The sequence below is a fragment of the Rattus norvegicus genome, chromosome 9 (genome assembly GCF_036323735.1).
Source record: "Rattus norvegicus strain BN/NHsdMcwi chromosome 9, GRCr8, whole genome shotgun sequence".
NCBI classification, from domain to species: Eukaryota; Metazoa; Chordata; class Mammalia; order Rodentia; family Muridae; genus Rattus; species Rattus norvegicus.
The window spans coordinates 97885275-97909581 of NC_086027.1; the positions used below are offsets into that span (position 1 = coordinate 97885275).

Consider the following 24307-nt stretch of genomic DNA (forward strand, 5'->3'; position numbering starts at 1 on the left):
TTCTGTGTGTATATTCTATAATCCTGGTGCACATACAGGATGGCATTTTAGCCATTACATATAGTGCAACTAGAAATGCAGTGACAGACAGATGGCCACAGTATACACAGTCAAAGCATCTTATAAATTGGAGTGTGCCCTAAATCGTTAATTGGCACTATGTGTACTTACACTTCCCGTGAGATCAAAGCCTTGGAGGGACAGGGGACATCCCCACCATGAGTGTCATGCTTACGCCGCTCAGCACATGCAAGCAGGTGGGTAGCACCCCAGGTTGTCTGTGCTCTTGTGTGGAGCCTGTGCTAAGAACACAGAGACCGGAGGAAGCATTGCACTGGGACCTGAGTCCTGCTCTGTTCTTAAGAACCACGTGGCCTTGAGCCCTGGCCTCCTCAGACCTGTTTTGTCTTTGTAAGAGGCACTGTTCCCATAGGTAAGAATGTAGGTGCGGGAGGATAAAGGACCAAGGGCGCTTTCCGCTGGCCTTCTTCACCTGTCTCTGTGAATAAGATAGACTGTGAGCTGCCTCTCAACCATCACAGCCTAACTGAAGGGCGTTTCACAGGTGAGAGCGTCTGGAACACCATGAGTTACTGAGGAGTCAGTCTGACCTAGCATTCCTCCTCCAGGTGTACACTCAAGACATCAAAGTACACATCCAGGAGCTGGAGAGATGGCCCAGCAGCCAAAAGTACTTGCTGCCCGTTCAGGGGACCCCAGGTGTATACCCAGAACCCACACGGTGGCTCACAAGGGCCTACAACTCCAGCTACAGAGAATCTTGTGCCCTCTCCGCCCTCTCCTGGCCTCCTTAGGCTCTCGGCACATAAGCAGTGCACAGAAACATGTGCAGGCAAAACACTTATACACGCAAAATTAAATATTAAAACAAAAACAAAAACACACGTTCACTCACAAACCTGACATTAATGTTCCTAGCAGCATGGTTCTTGTCAGCCAAGAGGTGCAAGCAAACAGCATACCTGTAATTGTCGGGCAGATAAACTCATATCTGTGCATTCTGTCACCCACACTGTCAATGAATGGCATCTCTACTCACACTCTGACATAAATGAGCTCCTATCCTAAGAGAAGCCAGTTGCTGAAGATCCCATGCATGATTCTTAAGGACAGACTGTAACTATCTCGGAATCCCAAGGGGGCTCACAGGTCCCAGCTAGACTTGCAGATGGCTCATCCTCACTTCTTTGTCACCAGTTGTCCTGTCACCAGCATTATTTCTAAAGGATCAAAGCATCACTCAAACCAGGCATGCAGGTTCTAAAGTCTCCAAAAGACATGACTGGAGACAGGGAGGGCTTCCGAACTGTGTGGGGCAATGTAATGGTTAGTTTTAACTGTCGGCTTGCCACAGCCTAGAATGGCCCAACAGAGTCTCAGCTGAGACACTGTCGTGTGTGTGTGTGTGTGTGTGTGTGTGTGTGTGTGTGTGTGTGTGTGTGTGTCTGTCTGTCTGTCTGTCTGTCTCTGTCTGTCTGTCTGTCTGTCTGTCTGTGTCTGTGTGTCTGTATCTGTGGATACATCTGTGGGGGACTGCCTTGATTACTAATGGATAGAGGACGACTCAGTTCTTTGTGAGCAGCACATTCCCTAGGCAGGGAGCCAAGGAGGCATCAGCCTGTTCGTTTCCTCTCTGCTCTTGACTGGATATAGGACTGTGTTCTGACACTACAGCATCTCTCAGTTCTGCCCTGATTTCCCTCCAGTAATGAGGTGTAACCCAGAATTGTTTTCCAAGAAACCCTTACCTCCATGGATTGAGCCCTATGGACATCTGCAGCTGTCTGGCTTTGGCTGTCTGCAAGAGCTGAATTGAGGAGACAGTTTTCATAAGGACAAATGGTGGTGGGAAGGACATGTGCCCCCAGGGTCTCTGCTGGGCAGAGATGCTGAGCTGGGCACCATTGGTAAAAATCGCCTTTAGACCAGTTAATCGCCCTTCAAATGAAGGCCATCTGCAGGAGAGAGCTAAGCTTAAGAACAGGTATCTGTGGTTCTTTGCTCTCCTTGTTCAGAAGGGTTTGCTTTCCCTTGCCCTCTGCTGCATGCGTTCCTTGCTCGCTTTTTATGCTGCATGCCAGGGTCTCCTGCGTGCTAGCCAGCTCTCTAGCACCAAGCCTCTACCCAGGCCTGGCATTTTCTCCTCTACCTTCTTGCTTGTCACTTCCTTGGAGGTCATGTTTGGAAAGTCAAAGAACACGATGAAAGTAATTTTAGTTAATCTCATAATCACAATAGATAAGCCTGGGTGGTGCTGACACAGTGGATCAGCAAGTAAAGGTGCTTGCTGCCAATCCTGAGGACCCAAGTTCTAGCCCCAGGACTCCTGTGATAAAAGGAGAGAACTGACTGTATAAGTTGTCCTCTGACCTCAACATACATGCCATGGTACATAATGGCTGGCAGGCAGGCAGGCAGGCAGGCAATTTAAAGTATCGGTGAGCTATTTCGATTCCTCTTTTGTACCAAGCCTGTGTTAGCAGTATGTTAGTGTACCCCACGTATCTTAGGTGAGCCTAGCCACACTTTAGGTGTGCAGCAGACACTAGCATTTGGACATCGTAGATCTGAACACTGTATCGTGACAGGACCACTTGCCCAGTCAACTTGCAGTACAGCTCTGGGACTGGAGTACTCACCCGATCGGAATATGTAAGGCTCATACTGGCTCCCTTCATGACAGCCCTGTGTGGAAAGAAAGACATGCGTTCATTCAGAAGAGCCATGCCTAAATGACCCTGTGACACCTTGCATAGGTCAGAGTCTTTGAGGTCCTACCACCTATCAAGTGGGAGTCCAGTTAACATTACTTGAACCTTTGGGGACCAGCCCCCTCCAAACTGCAGCAAGTGGCTTATCCCTTGATTGCCCTTCCAACTCTGTGGGTCCTGTATTTTTTCCCAGACCTGTTGTCTGCTCTTCAGTATGTCATGTTTGTCACTTGTGGACAATGTCCGAGTCAATCCTAAGACCTTGTATGTCAATGCAGCCGCCTGGACCAGGCAGCTGTGTGGCCACTGGGACCTTGTGTACCATGTTGCCCACCTCCTGTAGCTACCAACTTGGTGCCGACCCCCAGCCCCATTATCCAAACAGAGCTCTGTAAGTTAGCCTAGAGCCGTGTACATAAACTTCCCAGGCCTGGCTTGGTCTCTAGACCCCTTATTTAGGCACACACTTGTTCCAGAAAGCATATTCACTTCTAGAGAAGTCAGCGCTGCCCCTGAAAAGGCAAAGGATGATGTCATGGCTTCCAGGAACACAGCCCAGGACTTGTGACTTCCAGGTGGCCTTTTATAGTCACAGCCTCCTCATAAAAACCCAGTGGCTTCTTTCATTAGAGTTCTCCTTGTGGCCTTTTCAGAGCTGCTTTGTGTGTCCCAGCCACCCGAGGGCGCCATTTCACAGGTAGGGGCCCCAGTGATATGTTTTGGGTTCTGCTGAGAATGAATTCAAGAAAACCAGGAGCCCCTTGAGGAATGGGAAACCCATAGCACCCTGCCCTCTCCCCATCGCCCACATAGCCATGCAGCTCCATGACCAGTTATGGAAGGCACAGGCATTTCTTTGGTATGAGCTATGCTGAATGCAGATGAAAGATGGGGGGGGCTGGGGGGCATCTCCTGCTCCCTGTCCTGCTCCCTGTCTGTCAGAACACCCCATCCCCATCTCTACAATGGGAGAGCTGCCTCACCAAAAGTGGAGGTGGGAGTGTGTCATCAGGCCTGTAAGGTGTGCTGTTTGTATCCGGCCTAGCACAGGCTCTTAATATTCCCAAGTTTAAGTTGAGCAATTTATTTGAACAAAAAAAGAGGGGTTCATTTGTTCTTTACTAAATAATGGTCCCCATAAAACCTTAGCACCTACCATAGTGGTGTTTCTAATCCATACCAAATTTAAAGAGAAGTGTAGGATTCTCAGATCACTCACAGAAGTAACGTGATGGAAACTCTTGGCAAAGCACTTAGAGATGTGGGTTTTTTTTCCCCTTTTTATTTTATGCACTGCATATGCACTGAGTGTTAAGGCTGAGCTTTGTGATAGGACTGGACACAGAGGCCTCACACACTGCAATTGCCCCTGTGGAACAGCCAGAGCAGGCAGATCTGTATAGACAACCCAGAGGAATGGCCGCCTGGTGTGGGATCCTCTGGAATGATGGGAGAGGCTAGAACCAGATCCTGGAGATCTTCACAGCCCTGAGGACTTAATAAAAATCTCTGCATTGTATATCTAAACAGGTGAATTTTATGGCATGTAAATTATACCTCAGTAAAGCTGTTAGGGAAGCAAAAGACTCAGCACTGCCGGCCCCCACTCCAGGGGGCTCCCAGTTTACTGAGAAAGCCAAAGAAAGGGCAAAACAAAAAGGCAAAACAAAGGGGGGGGGCACAGAGGGGCCCACTCCCTTCCCCTAGTGGCCATAACAGTGAGCTGAATTCCAGCCAGAGAACAGGCCATCTGGCCCCAGCCCTGGTTTCCTAGGGTTTCAAAGCCTCCCGGGTAAATACAGATCTGCCAGGCCCCTTCAATCCTGGAAATATCCGGGGATACTTGGCAAGTCTTCTGGGGACTGCAAAGCATGTCCTCGTCTAGGACGCTTCTCTTCACCTACAAGATCCACCTTCTTATCTCCACAGGCTTCACAGGCCTTCCCACATCCCCTGCCTGCTCTAGGACTCTGATGTACAGCAATTCCGTCTTCGTGCTCTCACACACACCTGACATGTACACTCCGAGGCACACCCCACATGTGTGCACACACCCATGCACACCATCAGGCCTACCACATTGGTTCTAGGTCTGAGATGTATGCTCAAGTAAGCGGTTTGGGACCTGAGGTTGATCTCAAGTATGCTCCAGAGGGACCAGAAGCCTGTGAGCCCAGGCCTGAGGCTCTAAGCACCTCCACTCCTCACCTCGGCCATCCTTGCCTGCAGGGGCCCTCCACAGAATATGACTTCTCACTGAGAGTTAGAGTCTGGAAACTAGTTGGAAGGCAGATCACCAACTCCTGAAGCCTTGACCATGTGAGCACATGAACCAGAATGCCCAATCCAAGCCAAGATTTCCAAAGCCAAAATATATCCCTGTGAATTTTGTCCCAGCCACTGGTAACAGATGTTTCCAGAAACTGAGAGGGGAATGGGGTGGAAGGGTTCTTTCTAATATGTGCAGCTTGTAGCCTTCAAGGGTGATCGTGTCTGGGGAGGCGGGGGTTGATTCTGCTCTAGATTACTCAGTTTTTCCTAGATCTTAGTCTTCCTGTGTAGATTTCTCTTAAACTCCGAGTTTCAAACAATTGCAGGAGATGAGACTGGGGGCGCACACCTACTGCAGTGGAGAAGCTGAAGCATGAGGATCTCAAGTCCAAGGCCATCCTAAGGAGGCCCAGTGTCCTTCAAATTTTAGTTAATAAATAAAAAGGGTTTGAGAGGGTCAGAGAGATGACTCAGCAGTTAAGAGTGCGTATCGTTCTTGCAGAGGACCCAGGTTCAGTTCCCAGTATTCATAATACGGCTCACAACTACCTGTAATTCCAGTTCCAAGGCATCTAACATCGGCTTCTGACCTCCTCAGACACCAGGCGTAGGTGTGGTGCACACACATGCATGCAGGCAAAGCTATACATATATATGTATAATGTATATAATATATATATATATATATATATCTTTTTTGATGTTTTTATTCCCTCAAGCTGCTGAGATTGTCTTTTCCTTTCACTATAGAGATCTCCAAAAGTCACTGCATTCAGAGCTGGTGCTGTAATTCTGTGTGAAGCACTTGCCTGGTATGTTGTGTATGAGGCTGTGGCTTCTGACTGTGACTGTGACACTGTTTATATTCAGAGGCATATAGGGTAATTGGTGTGTGTGGGAGGGGGGTGTCATCACTCACCTCTGTACGTTGAACAGATTGAATTGACGGTGGGCATGCCTGTGCACACTCTGTGGGACTGCTAATCTCTCTGTAAAGATGGGTTTCTTAGAGGAGCCCAGCTGGTCCGAGGGCATGGGCTGCTAGGAGTCTTTGGTCAGCATAGCCCCATCACCCCCACCCCTGTCTGTTCCTTCTCACTGCCTCTCCTGCTCCTTGGAGCCCGTCCCAGGTCACACAGGATTCTGATTCTGACATCTGGACCCAGTGTTGCTCGACTCAAACCTACTGGGTTCTAGGCCATTCTGCCCACCCCACCCTGCTCCAGAGAACAGACCCAAGGAGAAAAGGAAAAGATGTTTAAAGAACTGACCTGTCTGTAGGGAAGGCCGCAGGACTCAACTGACTGGATAAGCCCACACCCACCCCACCTCACTTGTTGTTAAAGCCATGTCCCTTTCTTGAACATAGGACTTGCCAGTATCACTGGACCCTAGGCTCGGCCACAAGGACTTGCGAGGTTGACCATCACAGCTGCTGTGGTTTAGCCATCCAGAAGGTTCCAGTTTAGCAGAAGGTCTTACTGAGCTCTCTGCCTCTTAAAGATTCTTCTCCCTAGACCAGCTGCACCCACTACACACAGACTCCTGAGCAGGTAGAGTCCTTCCCACCAAATGCCTCTCACTTGTAGCTTGGCCCCTACCTGGCTCCTGTGACCTGAACTTGATGGCTGACTTGGTGTCATCATGCCTGCACTTTCCCGAGTCTGAAAATAGAAGGAGGCACACACAGGAGAAAGGTAATGGGATGGCCCACTCAAACACTGCAGGGAGAAGCTGAGACTATCACCCAGGGCCCAGACAGTGGACACGCCATCCAGAGACAGGAAGGGGCCTAGCCCAGCTTAGTCATGTACATTTCACTGTTGGCTGTAAACTAATATTCCAGGTAAGACCAAAGAGTGGGGAGAAATGTGAAGGGTCTGAAACTGTACCCGACTGGCAGTGTTGGCTGGATGCAAATGACCCTCTGGGGAAATGAAGGAACGTGTGTCAGGCAGAAGCTGTGGCCAGAATATCAGCCATTGGATCAGTCCCTGCCCCCTCATTGGGATGAGCCCTGCGGCCAGTGGACATTGCACAGAGAAGGTCCCGTGGTAGGTGGGGAGCGTGGCCCAGGGGCCAGAGTTTTTATTACGCACGTGTTAAGGTGTGCATGAGTTATGGCACACGTGGCAGCAAAGGCCAACCTCAGGTGCTGGCCACAGTTTTACTTTAGGCAAGGTCTCTCACTGGCCCGGAACTTGTCCATATTGGCTAGCCCTAGCAGTCCAGGGAGCTCTGGGAGACTGCCAGCACTAGGATTGACAAACATGCCATCACCCTCCAGTTGCTTTTACATGTGCACTAGGGTTGAACTCGAGTCCTCACGCTTGCACAGCCAGCACTTAACAAATGAGACATCTCCCCAGCATGAGCTCTTAAATGCTCACAGCTGCCCTGAGCCCTGGAGGAAGCTATGAACTTCCAAGGCTGTCCCACTGTGCGCATGCTTGGAAAGTCTGTTGAGAACACTCGTAGCCTCACACGTGGAGACAGAGAAGAGCCCACACACAACAGTTGGGACTCTGCATACTCATTTCTTTGCATCCAGATTTACAATCCTTATGGGTATCTCAGACTAGCATGCACAGGGAGCAGCCCTCTGTTGTAAGCAAAAATGTATGGTCACAAGAGGAGTGTGTGGGCTGATATGAGGCGGCCCGGCCACTCCCTGCCATGCTATTAATACCCAGACCTTTCATGAGAGTCAGAGAGGTTTGCCCTGCTACCCCACTGGTGGTTGTAAAGCTCAACATGAGACAGCCAGATGTATATATCTGACACTGTTTGAGTCAGGAAGGCAACATCTCACTTTAGTGATGTGACGTTTTCCTCCACTGGACTGAGTGCTTCTTGGGCATCAAGATTGGGCAATTGCAGTTGCAGGCAGAAGCTAAACCTCGTGGTCCAGAGCCACCGACATCCCTTTGAGAGCCTCCTTGCTATGGTTACTCCAGCCTTGAAATGGCCAGTGGTGTGAATCCGTGGGCAGTCGAAAAAGTAATGCTTTCGTCTGTTGAAAGTTCTTTCCCCACCACCCCGGTCCCCAAAGCAGTTATCTGTATAAAACACTTTTTTCTTCTTTTAAGTAGAAGCCTATTGCTAATGAAACCATATTTGGGACATGAAATTGCTGCAGATACAGAATGCCATTACCCAGAAGAGCAGCCACAGCACAGGCACTTGACGGCCCAAATAGAGCATTCTCTTCTTCTCGGGGAGATGAAAGTACTCCCTTCTATTAGCCTATGAAATTATTTTAGAACTGGGTTTTAATCCCTGGATTGAAGGTGGGGATGGAAGCCCAGCGTCGGTCCCGCACGTGGGAAGTCAGATCGGAAGCGTGAAGCAGGGGCATGTAGGCAGGCCCACCTCGCCACCAATCCAAAGGAAATATGAAAAGACTTGTTTTAATGTTGGCCAGAGGCAGTATGAAAGGTGGGGCTCCCTCCCTGCAGCTCTCTCCGATGCCCTCTCCACCCTGATCCCATTTGCTGGCGGTCCATTTCTGTGAGTTTTCCCTCTAGAACAAACCTATCATTTCTCACCGCGGGATATTTACAGCTTCAATCAGCGCCAGATTCAACTGGCTTCTGATCCCGGCGCTGGAAGTTAGAGATGCAGATACTATTTGCGCTGTGGTTAATTATGGAGCAATCAAACTTTGGCTTTTCCACTGTAATTTCCTCTGCCAGCTAATTTAATTAATCACCCCCAGCTCTGCCCTTCCAGCTGCGACCAGCAGGGTCATTAATTAAGCATGTGGTGGGAGCTGACGACCAGGTCCTGCCAAGCGTCTGCTGCCCACTGGGTCACAGGGAGACAGGGCCACTCCTTTGTCACTCTGGAAAGGAAGATGTGGCCCTAAAGGCTATTGAACACACAGCCTACCCACAGGGGCTTGTGAAAGTCACCTGGTTAGAGACCTCAGTGTCCACTTCAGTGGGTTGGGTGGGCATGCCAAGGGGGTAGCCCCGAGGCTCACCTCAACTTTGGTGTTGGGGTTTTCAGGTGAGCCTGTGGTGATGTGAACAGCCTAGGCAGCTCCTGGTCGGTGTCTGATGCTGAGGTGCCATCTTCCTCCAGGTCTTATCAAATGGACAATATGATGTCCCCCAAAGGAAATAGGAAAGAATTGTTTTCCTTTTGACACAAGGAAGTGTTTTTTCTTCCTGTCTGAACCTATCGGGACTGGTGTAGAAAATGCTGCATGTGGTCCCCTCTACACAGACTTTAAATCAAAAGGCCTCCTTCCTTAAGCAGTCACCAGCCCTGCTTGCACTCCACCGGCTAAAGGGCCTTCAGCAGAGTTCCACAGAGTGCAGGGAGGGACCAGCCGAATTTTGCAGATCTTATATGCGTATTCTTTTAATGTCTTCATTACATTGACTTGTCACAGAGGTGTACACACATGCTATGGCATGCGTCAATGTCAGATCCCCCCTCCACTGTATAGGTCCAAGGACTCAAACTGAGAAGGCCAGGCTGACTGACAAATGCCTTTATCCGTCACTGTCCCTCAATGTCTAGTCTTAAGTAGAGTTTGATGAATCTTATTAAGTAGCCTTGACTAGTAGACAAGGCAGGCCTCCAACTCTGAGAGATCCCCATGCTTCTGCCGCCTGAGCGCTGGGATTAAAGGTGTGAGCGACCACTTCCAGCCAAGTTTCTATTTCTGTGATAATGAGGGTTTTCTCTTTTCGTTATTGGTTGGTTGGTTGGTTGGCTGGCTGGCTGGCTGGCTGGCTGGCTGGTTGGTTGGTTGGTTGGTTGGTTGGTTGGCTGGCTGGTTGGCTGGCTGGTTGGTTGGTTTGCAGTTACCCTTCTGGAGTTCGAACTCAGGACGCTGTACATGTCAGGAAAGCTCCCTGAGCTCCTTTTCTTCCTTTTTATTTTTTTCTTAATAATTACATAAGAAAAAATTGTTGGGGGGTTGGGGATTTAGCTCAGTGGTAGAGCGCTTACCTAGCAAGCTCAAGGCCCTGGGTTCGGTCCCCAGCTCCGAAAAAAAGAAAAAAGAAAAAAGAAAAAATTGTTGGGCTGGAGAAATGGCTCAGTGGTTAAGAGCACTGACTGCCCCTCCAGAGGTCCTGAGTTCAAATCCCAGCAACCACATGGTGGCTCACAACCATCTGTAAAGAAATCTGATGCCCTCTTCTGGTGTGTCTGAGGACAGCTACAGTGTACTCACATACATAAAATAAATAAAATCTTTTTTAAAAAGAATGTTTAAGACTTTAAGAAACTGAGCACACAGATTAGTTTTTATGAGAGGATAAACTGGTGGGCAAGTATTTTGTTTTTATGTTTTGACATCTATTTACTTATTGTTGTGTGTGAGTTTTTTGCCTGTGTATGCACCTCGTGCCTACCTAGTGTCCACAAAGGTCAGAAGAAGGAACTGGAATTACGGATGTTTGCAAGCCTCCATGTAGGTGCTGGGGAAGGAACCCAGGTCCTCTGCAAGAACAGCCAGTGTTCTTAACAGCTTAGCCAACTGTTTAGCTCCTGGACAGGTGTCATTAAAGGGTGTAATAAACCCTCCTAAAACCGGGGCTGTCTCCTCAGAGATCCCACCCAGAGCCTTGCTCTCAGTCAAATGAATCAAAGAGGCAGATGTGGAAACGCATGCGTCCACCCAGGAACACACACAAAAGTCCTTGAGGACAGGGGGCAGACCCAGCAGAGTGCCCAGCCAGTAATTAAAGGGATAATAAGGATACCTTTTGTGCCAGGAGGAAGAAAATGAGCAGGAGGACCCCCAAAGCCTATAGGGTCAGGCTTTCTGTTCAGCCAGGCAGGAAGCCTCCATCATAAACCCCCTGAGGCCTGCAGACATCCAGGACCCTCCCACCTTGCTGTGGGCGGGGGAAGTCCTTGGACTGTGGCTTTGGCAAGGAGGTTAACTGTGTCTGCGCCTTCCTGAAGAGTAGGGGTCTCCATGGCCACCTTAAACTTAAACAAATGTATTCGGTCTTGACAATTGCCCTGTAGCCTGCTGGCATGTTAAACTTTAAGTGCATAGTACATTTGTTCATTTCATGCTATAAGGATCATTCTGGAAGGAACTGTAAGTGGTGGGTTTTCCCTAACATTCCCACTTTACTGTTGGAAATGTGGGAGATTCCTGAGAATTGCAAAATATCCAGGATACAGAAGACCTCTGCATGCTTCTAGTCCCCAAAGAAAATGTACCATGAAAAAGAAGAAGAAGAATTGTGTTTCATCCATTTTCTTTCACAAAAATCTCTGTTGGGATTTAAATGGTTGAAACCCAGAAATTAAAACATATTTATAACTCAAGTGATAATTTTTTTAAAATAGTTGTTTGCACTATCCATTGCTGCCTGAACTAAACTATAAAAACAGAAAAACAAAAGACACCGGCTTCATTCTTTGAGAATGGACCTGGTCTCTGTTTGGGGAAGGGACAGTTTCCTGGGTCAGTTTGTTCTTGCCATGATGAACACCCAGCTGGGCTGGCAAAATGGCTCACAAATTTAAGATGCTCATTGCCAAGCCTGAAGATCTGATTCCTGCTGGTTCTTCTCTGTCCCCAACATACATGTCATGGCACATGCATGCACACACACGCATGCATGCACAGAAAATGGATAAAGATGAGCCCAGCCTCTAGTGTTGACCACCCTTCCCGGGCCTCAGTTTCCCTCACAGAATCTGCCTCCCTGATGGTATAACAACCTCCCACCTCAGAGGTCCACAGGCTCTTGACCTCTTCTGCTTCCTCAGTTTCTCCCAGTCTCTAGAGAACCTTACTCTCACCAAAGGCAGTGCAGTACTAGGGCAGGGGCTGGGGGTGGGAAACCAAGATCACCCAGGAAGTGACCATGGCTCCTACAGTGCCCCCTGGGGCACAATGCAGACGCCCAGGCCCAGTAGCTGGTGTACACCCATTGGCTACCCCAGGATATGGCCTGGCCAGCTGCCTTTGTAAAGTACCAGCCCTGAGGAGGAGGGTTCCTTTGGGGGATTGTATGGTTCCTGGCCAGGACAATGACTGTCCATCATGGCTAACGAATCTGTGTGTCCTGGGCCTGGTAGGGTGGGGCAGAGTACGTGCTGGTGAAACCCTGATCAGAGCCCCTGTTCCTCCCTCGCTATCCCAGCCTTGCCGACTGCGTTTTTAAAGCCAACCCTAATCATCGTCTCTTTTTTTTACCCCCTTTTTCTTCCTCCTGCCTAGAAACAGGCTCTGACAGTCCGAATGTTGGAAATAATTGGATTCTAAATTCTAATTCATCTGTAAAGTATTCGGTGATTAAATTAGCCTAATAGATATTATTTCGTACATGACTGCATAATTTTATCCTGATTGGATCTCCGTGGCACAATGGTGTCCCCCAATTTACTATTGACTCGAGAGCCTCAGAAGGCAAGACGTAGCCCTCTGCTTCTGCAGCCTGTTTTCCCAGGCTAAAAGTTAAAGTGATTTATGCCTAAAAGGCAGCGCCTTCCTGCTCAGGGGCAGGGGCACCATGCATGTCATTCTTCAAGAAGAGCAAGAGAGAGAAATGTTATGGGACATAATTCTCAGTCCCCCTCTTCTGCTCAGAAGCCAGAAGCTGCAGGGATCTTAAGGGTGGGTTGCTGGGTTGACTTTTTTTTTTTATTTGAAAATTTTATCAGAAAATAACTTCAGTCATCATCAACATAGATCTTAAAAATATTAAGGTCCTCATGCACTCAGAATTACCCGGCAGGCATTGGGTATGTACATGAGACCCAGCTCTCTGCCGGCTAAGATCAAGAGTTTTCAGTCAGCCTAAGCTACTGCAGGGCTAGATCCTGCCTCACCGTTAGGAAAACTGAACGCTTGTGGATAAAACTCTGGCAGCTGCATCTTTACTCATTCTTTGTAGAGTTTGCTAAGTTCCTGTTGGGGAAGGTAAAGTGGGGATGTGGAAATCACAGGTAAGATGGAAACCAGCTACCGTGCATTTATTAGCTCATTCTTTCTTTGCCTCAGTGCAGTGTGCCTCCTCCCTTCCCCCACCCCTGCTCTTGTTCCCTCCAAAAGTCCTCAACCGGGATTCACTGCTTCCTCCCTTGTTCAGTAGCTGGAAACAGCTGGTGAGTTTGTGTGGCAGCTCAACTGGGGAGGGAAGACATTTTGGCAAACAGTAGGAAAACCAAGGACAGAGGAGGTAGGTAGACTCAGGAAACTGTTTTCATGAGTAGATGGAGGAAACAAAGGCAGCCCAGCAGGGACAGAAGGGACACACACTCCCTCTGAATAGCTCCCTAAAAACAGAGCTGAAAAGGAAGAAGGCCCATTTGCTTCTGGGAATCCAATAAATTGTTTCAGGAACTGAAAGTCTGTCCAGGCTAATGGAGCTGTGATTGACAGCTCTTCTCATTATGAAGCCCATCAGGGGACAGGGCATTCCAGTGCTGTTTAGGGGGCGAGGTGGGAATGAGAGGAAGCAGAAGCCCCGGGTGGGGGTAGGGGTGGGGACAGCGTTCTGTGCGCTCTGTGTTCATCCTTGAAAGAGTCCCCAGCCCCTTCCTATAAAGGAGCTGGTCCTCTTTCGGGGCCATTTACCTCGAGTATTATGACCATCCATTTGTCGTGACCCAGGCTCAGCAGAGGAAGGTGGTAGAATCTTCCTTCCCACCTGTGGTATTCTGAGTAGAATTGCATGGATGTGATGACCCAGTCACCCTGTTCTCCACAAGCTTTCTGTGTTTGTACATGGTCTGTGGCATCTGCCACGTGGCAGCAAAAGACATAGCTGCTTCCTCTGCCCATCAAGGGCCCAGTCGTGTCTGTAAAACTTGACCCGCTACCTCCTGTCCTTTGGCTCTAGGGTGGGCCCTGGTAGAAAATGACAACCCAGAGATCTGGGGGGCGAGAGGGAGGTCCCGTTGTTCTCTGTTGCCTTGGAAGTGTGTGAAGATGCAGGCTCAGTTTGTCAGATTAACTGATACCAGCCTCAGGCTCAGCCCCAGCATGGAAGCCCGTTGAAGCCAGCGCAGAGGCAGGAGGATCATTTCTCCAAGATATTAACATGCACTCTGGGCAAGGCCTCCCTCTGGAGCCACAAAGTTTCTCCATGATATTCATTTCCAGAAAGTTCATTTCTCTTTGAAGCGACCAGCTAGACCCCAGGCACCTGACCTTGCACCTCCCTGTCATGGTCTAGTCAGATCTCTTCGAGTAACCCTCCACCCTTGCTATGAGAAGTCACCGGTAGTTTGTATTTGGAAATTGGCAAAGATAAAGTTTCCTCATGTGGTACTTGTACCCCCAAGGAAGAGCAGGGTGACCCCAACTCTGATAATAATTAGAAAACCTTGGAGTTTGCATCATGGTTGCCACCCTGCAGCTGCTGATTGAGTCAGTCAGCTGGTATTGTCTACTCTTGATAGAGGACCACGCACAGAGAGATGCTGGTACCTCCGTGAGGACCGGCTGGTGGTGGCGTCTTGGGTTCAGCAGGTTCATGTCCTCGTTTATGCTGTTGTCTTGAGTGTTCCTAAACTGGAGGAAGCAGTGTTAATTCTGGACCTGGACTTTACTTTGTAAATTAATTTCAGGCTGTCTGTATATTAGAAACTAAGAGAACATGGCTTCCGCTGATTGGTTTTACTCCCGTGGATCACATGTCCCACCAATGTCATGACAGTACGTTCACCTCTGCCCCTCACCCACTGGCTGCAGAACCCCACACGGTGCCTGGTGGATGTCATGGCCCATCCACCTGCTGAGAGTGCCCAGTGAGTACTGGGCCAGATGGGACGGGGTAAGCACTGGAAAGACACACAGTGGGGAGTCCGAGCTGCAAAGAATGATGGAAAGAAGGATCTCCCAAAACTCCGAGGAGAAGGGGTGTCCATGGAACAACTAGAGGAAAGAGAGAGAGGGGAAACCTCCAAGCCAGACTGCTCAGACCTGTGGCAGCATCCAAGCCAAATCCATGTGGACAGCCTTTTCCCCAAAGAAACAGCAAGACATCTTAGGCAATGCCTTATGCAAAAAGCTGGACTTTCACACTTCCTGTTTCCTCCCCATGCCCAATCACTTCCCAGCCTGTCCATTTCCTGTTGCCCTCTGAACCTCTGCCCAGTAACTAGGAGGCAGAGATTTAAAAAGCAACAAAAACAAAACACCCTACTGTCTGCAGGAAGGTCCCAGAATGGCTTGCACTCCGGGGTGACACCCAACGTCTTGAGCAAATCTCGTCATACAGGTGCCTTACCCATCTCAGGGTCCTCACCTCCCACCAAAGAACAAAGAGAAGTTCACCCCGAGGAAAAGGGAGGTTGCTTCCCCAGAAGGCCTGCTACAAATTCCAGATTCCTGTACCGTCAGCATTCATGGGCTGCTTTTCAAACATAAATGAGGGGTGGAACCGCAAGACTGCGGGCCATAAAGAGTGCATTTGCGGAATGGTAAGTTGATTGGCGTCAAACGGCTGGTGCACTCTAATTGGCTATAACGCCCTATAAATTTATTAGCGTGCCACACTCCTCATTGGTGGACCTTCCACTGTTAAGCACCAAGAAATTATCAATTTTCAGGGGGTAGTCACTCAAGTCGTAGGATAACTAGGTTTGGAAAGGGGGGGACCCACATTCGTCTCTCATAAATCAGGCTTATGCCTAGACAGAGGTTTTTCCAGCCACAAACGAGTCCCCAGAATGGGGAAGTTTGGGGTGGGTTGCGTTGCAGGGAGAATCACAGGGCTCACTCCATTCATGCCCCTGCATCTGGCCCAGAGCAGGGTGCCAGCCGCACAGGGCCTGTGCACAGCCTGGATAGAGTCGAGACTCTCGACCACAGCTCCGATGTCTATAGAGACCTTCAACCCCCAGGCATATGATTCAGAGAGAACAGAGCCACTCTCTTATTCCAAGAGCACAGCAGAAATAGGAGCAGGCGTGATTATTTCAATTACTTCTCTTGGGGTTTTGAGACGTATGCTCCAGAGTCACAAATTAGAAAATAATTTTCGCATTTCTTCTAATTGGTAACAGATTAGAGTCGTTTTATTTTTTTCAATAATTTCCAAATGTGCTCCCAAAGAGACTACAAGGGGACAGAAGAGAGGCGTGGAAAGCAGGCAGTTGAAAACACACACACACACACACACACACACACACACACACACCCGCCCGTGGCCGAGACGTGGCAGTGCTAGAGGTCCTGCCCTGTCTTGGATGCTTCCAGTGGCTCAGACCTTTAACTTCTCCTGCTGAAAACCAGCAGATATGGGGCCTCACAGCCATCATTGACAGCCTTATAGATTTGGTCTCCCTAAGCCCACTTACAAATCCTTTAAGCATATTTACCAGCTGCTACTTGACACCTGTGTGCCACCTTCTCCTTGGTGGCACGTGCTTTTCTTCTAACAGACTTTGGCACAGTTGTGTCTTTGAGTGTGCCACCTTCCATGGTGATGTAGTAGATGCCATCTTGGACCGAGTCCGCAGCACACTGACAAGGGGCGCCAATGCCTCTAAAATATACTTGGTCATATTTGTATTTAGTTTTTAAAAACTCATCACTCATCTTCTAGTCTGGAGAAGAGTTTGGTGGGTATTACATATATTTTCTATATGACTGGGTACTTAGTACTCTTATATATTTTGGCTAGAAAAATAAAAATGATGCAGAATGCATAAAACTTTCCTAACAGCGTCCCCCACAATAACTGTGATGGTTTAAATGCAAGTGGCCTCATAGGCTTAAATGTTTGAATATTTGGCCCCCAGTTGGTGGAACTGTTTGAGAAGGACTAGGAGGTGTGGCCTTGGAAGAGGTGGAGGGGACAGGCTTGGAGCCTGCAAAAGACCAACATTATTCCCAGTTAGCTCCCTCCCTCTCTGCTTCCTGTTTGTGAATAAAGTATAAAGCTCTCAGCTCTTCTTGCCACTGTGCCTTGGCTCCGTCACAGACGCTCGCCCTCTCAACTATCAACCCAGTTAGATGCTTTCTTTCATAAAGCGGCATTCATGAGTTTTTTTTTTTTTTTTATCACAGCAGTAGAAAAGTAGCTTTAGACAATAACGTAAACTGCAGACATCAAGGAGAGGGACTCAGTTGACAGAGTATTTGCCTAAATCCATGGTTTCAGTATCTAGAACTATATCAAGTAGTCATGGTAGCTCGCACATGCATGTGCACACGTTATTAGCGTTTAGGAGGGGAGGCTACAGGATAAATAGTTTGGGGTCAGAAAAAAGGGGGTTGGGGATTTAGCTCCCTAGCAACCGCAAGGTCCTGGGTTCGGTCCTCAGCTCCGAAAAAAAAAATAATTTGGGGTCATATCAGGCTATATAAGGAGTCCAAGGCCAGCCTGGACTATGTGACACTCTATCTTGGAAAAAAAAAACAGCTGTAGCAAATATATGTCATCCAAAATTTACCATTTTAACTCTTTAAACATTTACATTATTGGCACTAAATCCAGCTATCCATCATTCACAGCCACTGGCACCTGTCGTGTGAGGGACTGTTCATCATCTTACATGGAAATCTCTGCTCTGGAACCCGGAATCCATCTTCACTGAAAGCTTTTCTTTTCTTGGTAGCCTTGGCTATCCTGGAACCTGCTGGCCTCTAACTTACTGGAAGAGATGGGCCTGCCCCTGCCTCCTGAGTGCTGGGAAAAAAGGTGTGAGCAGAGATCGGCTGTGGCCAGCTCTGCAGCCAACAATCAAATGTCTCAGGGACTTCTCTGCAGAGAGAGGGTGGGGTGATTGGGTTCAGAATTCGCTTACAGAATCCTCCGCTTACAGGATCCTCATCCCCTGGCTTCCATTCGGGTCTTTCTTGATGGATTGACCACAGCTCTGCCATAGCTGGTACTCACACTCAGTCAGCTGAACTGTTCAGGACTGTCTGGAGCACTACTGGGACCCTTGCAGTAACTTGAGAATTCTGGCCGTGACAGTAGAGTCTTTACCACAAGCGATGCTTCCCTGTGGGGCAGCCGCGTTGCGTGCCCCAGCCCCTGCTCCTGTCTCTCCATGAGAAAGCTCATCTCTCCGAGTTCACTTTGCCTGTAAAGCCAATGACGTAAAGTAAGCTAGATTCCATTGCTTGTGGAAGATAAAACATCTGACCAGGTTTCCGTCTCCTGATCCCATTAGTTAGACGTTTGGTAACTTTAATGAAATAGTTTCAGTGACCCTAGTTAAAGAATAAAGCTTTTTATACATGGAGAATGAATTCATATCCTTAAGATGAATTGTAATGTGGCCAGGTCCACTGTAACACAGCTACACTTGGAAAAATTACCTAGTGGATGTATGGATTTAAGGGCACGTGTTCACGAGGGCGTGTGTGAGTGTGTGTGTATGTGTAAGTGAGTGTGTGTGTGTGTGTATATGTGTGTGTGTGTGTGTGTGTGTGTGAGAGAGAGAGAGAGAGAGAGAGAGAGAGAGAGAGAGAGAGAGAGAGAGACCAGCAAGCCTCAGACTCTCCAGTCTCTGCCACTCCAGTGCTGGGATTATAGGCATACACTATACACTGCTGATGTTTTACGTAGGTGCTGGGGACCCAAACTTAGTTCCTCATGCTACACAGTCCCCCCCACCTGAGCTGACTCCTCAGCCATTAGCAACATCAGTCCATTACTTGAGGGAGAAAACCCAGCAGTTGTTCATTGGTAAGGTTTTCTCCAAAAAAGAGCAGAGCTCTCTGGTCTTCAGGAACACTTTCTCTGTCACTACTTTGGAACAGAATCCATCCTGGGCTGCTCAAAGCCTGGCCTTCCCCACTGGGGAACATGTCAGTGATGCCCACTGGAGTCAGCAGGTCCCAGATTGCTAATCCTATCCACAGCATTTTCCCTGTTTTCCTACTTTGAGAAAAAAAAAGTTAAAATGCAAATTACCTCTAAGTGTCTCTCCATTTGCATCCTCTCAATGGCTGCGCTCCTGGAAAGCCTGTGCTCTTATTGTTACCCTTGGTGGCTGTGACTGTGGATCTCCCCCTACCCTGGATTCAAAGAAAAAGGTACATTAGGAAGATACTGTATTGTTCAAGATCAGTAGTCTTCTGTCTTTTTAAAAGAATGTTACCAAGGATTATGCTCTTAAAGGCAGTTGGCAGTTTATGGCCAGACTGCTCAGGGCTTCCTATGGCTTTTCTAAATGGGCCGCAGCTTAGCAACCTGGGACCTTTCCTGTTTTGAGGGTCACTTCCAGGAGAAGCCATGGATGGAGCCTGTGCTTTGTGGGCCCTCTTGTTCCCAGCCTGCCCTGCAGAAGGGGCCTTGGACTTCTCTGCCTTGTGTTTAAAGGGCAGTGGCGCACAGCAGGGGAGGGATTGCACCCATTTTACACTGTCCTGGGTGGGTGGAGGAAAGGGGCCATTTCTCTTCCCCTGTGTGTTTATGATGCAGTACGTTCCAGAGCCCATCACATCAGCCACTGTTATGGCGGACTTAATTCGCTGTGATGGGGGCTCCACCACCAGGGCAGCCGGGAGGGCCGCCGAGGTCTAGCTGCGTTTCATGCCACATTACACGGAATCTAGATCTGCCTCGCTCCACTTGTCCAGGCCGACTCTCGCCTGGCACAGATTTCTTGGATTTATGCCTTAAAATAGACAATTCTTTCCTTTCCTCCCAGTATCAAGACTCAGCTGCATCTCCTGTGTATGTGCCTAGTTTAACTGAGAGGTCTTCTATGCAAACACACAGGAGCTGAGAGACACCTCGAGAAATTATGCTTAAGAGGTGAAACTGGGGTTGGATTCCTGAGTGCTTGTGTTTCGTTGTGTTATTTTACTCTGGGGTAGAAAACAGAGGAAAAGCTGACATCATATCTTGGCTGATTCTGGGGCAAAGTGGACTTTTCCTTACTCTTTTTTTTTTTTTTTTTTTTTTTTTTTGGTTCTTTTTTTCGGAGCTGGGGACCGAACCCAGGGCCTTGCGCTTCCTAGGCAAGCGCTCTACCACTGAGCTAAATCCCCAACCCCGACTTTTCCTTACTCTAACGGTGAGGCATTTCCTCAAGTCATTTGCTTGCAACTTAGACTTCTAAATGCTATATTGGTGACCTCTCTATCTGCTAGTCCAGTCCTGGGTTTCTGCTCCCTGTGCCTGGCTTCCGGGGCATCCAACTCAGGGGATCCTGCTTGCTGCTGCCTCCTCTTTCTTATTTTTATGGAAGGATTCCTCTCCTTCAGTACTAAGCAGGAACCCTGCCCTTTCCTGTTGTGTCCTCCCCTCGACCTCCCAGAGAAAGGAGAAAGGTCATCCAAAGCAGTTACTGACCTGCCGCTCAGGTATCAGGTTCCATGGTTATCCCGACCACCTGTGGATGATCCCGAGCTCCTAGTCCAAGTGCCTGTCAGCCCTAAGCAGGTCAGCGGTGCTAGGCATCCTCTCTGTGTCCTCTGAGGCGGAGTCAGCCTTATCTGCCACTTTTTCTCTGGGGCTTCCCTGGCCTCAGCCTACACTCACTCCTGGTTCACTTCCCTCCTCAGACACTCGACTACCCCATCTGTGGCCTGCACCCCACCACGCACAACCCACACATCCTCTCTCCATTTTCACTATATAGATAACTTGTATTCCCCTCTTTAGGGATAAATGAACCTGATATCGATCTACAGAGTCTAAGGGAGAATTCAAACTCAGGGCTGAGGAAATAAAAGATCTGACCGAGGAGCTACTCTGCCCAGCGGTCTGTGTCTAGGACTTAGAGAAGAGGCCCCGAGCATGTCTGGCAAGGGGCTGGGTCTAGCTATAGCTCCTGGGGCCGGTATTCCGAGAGGTTCCGAGAGGTTCCAAGCTGAGCTCCTGGGCAGCGGCTGATTCCTGTAGTGTTCTCCATAAGCCAGTGCCTGGGGTATCTATCTGCTCAGGCCCTTCCTTCTCACAGACACCTTGTCTTTCTGTGATCCCTAGGGAGGCAGGTCTCTGAGGTTCACTGTCAGAATCCCATCTGAAACCACAGGACTTAGCCACTTAATACATTAGGCCTCAGCGGCCAAGTCTCACCCTGGCCCCTGATGAGATCGAGGCAGTTTCAGTTCAGCTCTGCATCCAAATGGACGTGCTCTGCTGGCTCCATGAGGGGAGATGTGGCTGACCTAACCAGCCCCGGGCCGGCAGGAGACCATCCTCCTCCAAGACCAATGCTAGGAAAAGCTGTTAGACTCTGAGGGTGACTAATTCATCAGAATGGAGAAATAAAAACATCACAGTCCCCTCAGTTCTGCTGTTCTGAGTTTTGGAGAAAAGGTCTCGCTCTGCAGCCCAGGCTGGGTTTCCCTGCAAACTACCAGACTTAGGACCTCCCCTTCAAGTTAGCTACAGGGACAGCCAGTGTAACTGGAAACACACAGAGTGGACAGCTGAGGCTCGGCACACATACCAAGGGAGTCATTTTGTAGCTTAGGCTGTTCTCAGAGCCATAGCAGTCCTCCTGCCTCAGCTTCCTGAGGATGGGGATTACGGACATGGCACGCACACCCAGGCTCTCCCTGACTCACCTGAGATGGAGAACAAGGCATACGGGCGTTCTTGACCTGACTCCAGTTTTACCAGTGCACAGATGAGGATGAAGGAAGGGTTGGAGGAGACGGCACATGGGCTCGGCAGTGATACTACTCCCTGTCTTTGCCTTTGCCGCTGCCAGACCAGGTTGTTTAAGGGAAGAAAATGCTCCCTGAAAGCCGATGTAACCAAGGCGCTGCTGGCTTTGGTAATGCGGCTATTCCCGGCTTATGCACAGCCTCTCGCCATATGCTTCCAAGGAGGAGAATGGTCTCTGATGGGTGCCTTAACACAGCCCCAACTCCCTGACCCTCCCCACCCCCCACCAGGTCCCCATTTGAAACCTGCATTTCCAGGCTCAGAATCCAAGTTGGCTGCAGAATGCCCGCTCTCTAGTCCCCCCACCCCCACCCCCCAGTGCCTTGCACTGTAAACCCTCCCTACCTCTCCCCAGACCCTTGCACCCTGGGTACAGGCTGCCTGCTGTTTGTCTTCCAGTTTTGAGACACACAGAGGTAATCACCATGGCTGGCGCTAAAGGCCTTAGGTCTGTCTGCTGCTAAGCCATGTCTTGGAGACATCTTCGGGCCTTTGCCAGTATTAAGTCCTAGCCCCCAGCAGGTTCCTAGGGGCCAAATGTGGAGAAGGGTCCGGTGGTGTTCCTGACAGCATGGCCGTGAAGGGCTCCAGGTGTCAGCCTTACCTCAGATCAGAACACTGGGTGAGACCAAGCTCAGCCGGCTGAAAACCCCACTAACACCCAGGTACCCTCTGGGCCAGGCACTGCGATCCTAATGACCTCTGTGGACACGAAGCGCTTGGACAGGCAGGAGCTCGCCACCTTCCAATGCCTGGGCCCGCACCTGCCTATAGATCCTGAGACCCCGTGGCCCAGCACAGTTAACTGTGACTCGAAGAAGTAATAAGCCTAATACAGTTGACTTTATTTAATTAATAATGATCCTGTTCTGTTCCCCCACGCTCATAAAATACCCTGCAGGTTGGCAAAAAACAGTCATAATATTGATCAAAAGTCAGGCCAGATATTTATTTTGTCTTTGCTCTGTGAGCATAAATTCTTGTCGGTTGCCTCCTGCTCCCTGCATGTGGGATTTACAGTGGCGAGTTTCTTAAAAGCTTTCAGTAATTAAGGAATAAATATCCATTGGTCTTTGTTGGCCATCCTCGCTGCTCTGAACTGACCCCTAGCAACGCAGCTGGGGAGAAGGCATGCGTGGGAGCAGGGGTCTGTGCTCAGCAAGCACGGGGCCTGGGCTTGCCCTGCAGGGAGGGAGCCCCCCTCTTTCCCCAAACATATTGTTCCAGCCCCGTCTTCCATGCCCCCTCTCCCAGTTCCTGTTTAGCTTGAGGCAGGAAGCACTTTGCAAATTCCTTGCTGCTAGCCTTTTCTTTTCTCTTCTTCCTCTGTCCTTCCTCTCCTCATCTGTCACCAGTTCAGGACTAAGTGTGGCTCCTCCAGTTTCACCTCCCCACCCCAAGGGCATTCATTCCTCCAGGATGGCCTTATAAAATCAGTATTAAAAAAAAAAAATTCCCCTCCCTTGCCTTAGGAAGGAAAAATGTTTCCGGAAGGAGCAGTGTGGTGACGTGTGCAAACACAGAATTACTTCTTGGTCTTTTATCACTCGTGGGGAAGGTTCAAATAAGAACGAACTGAGAGGACTTCACAGGGAGTAGACTTCTGGTGTGACAGAGCCCCCAAACCAGAATTGTGAATTCTGACAGCTGAGGACTACGCCCCTGAGGGACAGACAGCTCATCATAGCAGCCCAGAAACACTATCACCAGGCAGGACAGCAGGCTCCCTGAAGACCAAGGGTTGTCTAGCCACCCACCCCCATGTCTGCCTTTTAGTGACGCATCTCCCAGACATCCGCAGGACGGTGCTGAAAGCCGGTCAGAAGCTCCGTGAAAAACTTTTTTTCTGGGAACCAACCCATTAACCTTCTTACCCCTTGGCAGTGTGCTGAGCCCTCCCTGCCAGACCCAAAACACAGCTGGCGACAGTCAGAAAGGGCTTCTCGGTAGGAACTGAGAGAGAGAGGGTATCTTTGCCGCAGGAATGGACCGGGTATTGCCTTAGGACTCTTTTCTCTGGCTGGGGGTGGAACTCAGTTGTTGCGGCATTTGCCTAGCACACATGGAGCTCTCGGTTTGGTTCCCTGCCCTGTGTAAGGCCAGACATGGTGCGCACCGTAATCCTGGCATTTGGGAGACAGAGGCAGCAGGAGGATCAGAAGGTCAAAGCTAGTTTGGGCTACATGAAGCTCTGCCTCATAAAAACAAAAGGCTAAAAGAACCCTCTCTCTAAGAAAGGTGTTCCGCGGGGTTGGGGATTTAGCTCAGTGGTAGAGCGCTTGCCTAGGAAGCGCAAGGCCCTGGGTTCGGTCCCCAGCCCTGAAAAAAAGAACCAAAAAAAAAAAAAAGAAAGAAAAGAAAGGTGTTCCGCTGCACAGTATGACCTCTGCCTCTCTCAGGCCTCCCCCAATGCTCAAATGACAGTGGGTTTTAGCCTCACACAGTGACTTTAGTCCACCCCCAAACCCCACCCTTCTCACCTCCTCACGCACAGTCATAATTTTCTTCCTCTTTACCCTATACCTGTTCTGCCTACTGTTGTTCTTTTTGCTCGCTTGGTTGGGTTTTGTTCTCAATGTTAGTGAGGTCATCCCAATCAGGGAAACCTGTAGATGTTGCAGTGGCAGAGACAATCTGAGGTGTCCCATGGGTGCCAGCACGAGCCCTCCTGATCATCCTATACCTAACAGGACAGCCACTATGACTATATGCACTCTCTGCCCCACCCAA

The 24307-nt window shown here is 49.3% G+C and overlaps 1 protein-coding gene across 24 annotated transcripts in view; it reads left to right on the top strand.

Moving 5' to 3' along the window:
• The window catches only part of Agap1 (ArfGAP with GTPase domain, ankyrin repeat and PH domain 1), a 435489-nt gene that overhangs the window by 397893 nt on the left and 13289 nt on the right, over window positions 1-24307 (top strand). For 2 of the 24 annotated variants that reach the window (XM_063267302.1, XM_063267305.1), the window contains one exon: window positions 17455-23937. The exons of the other annotated variants lie outside the window; for them this stretch is intronic. In XM_063267302.1, coding sequence (XP_063123372.1) covers window positions 17455-17590 — 136 coding nt within the window. In that variant the 3' untranslated portion in view covers window positions 17591-23937. Of the gene's footprint in view, window positions 1-17454; window positions 23938-24307 lie in introns of those variants that run through there. 24 annotated transcript variants of the gene reach the window in all.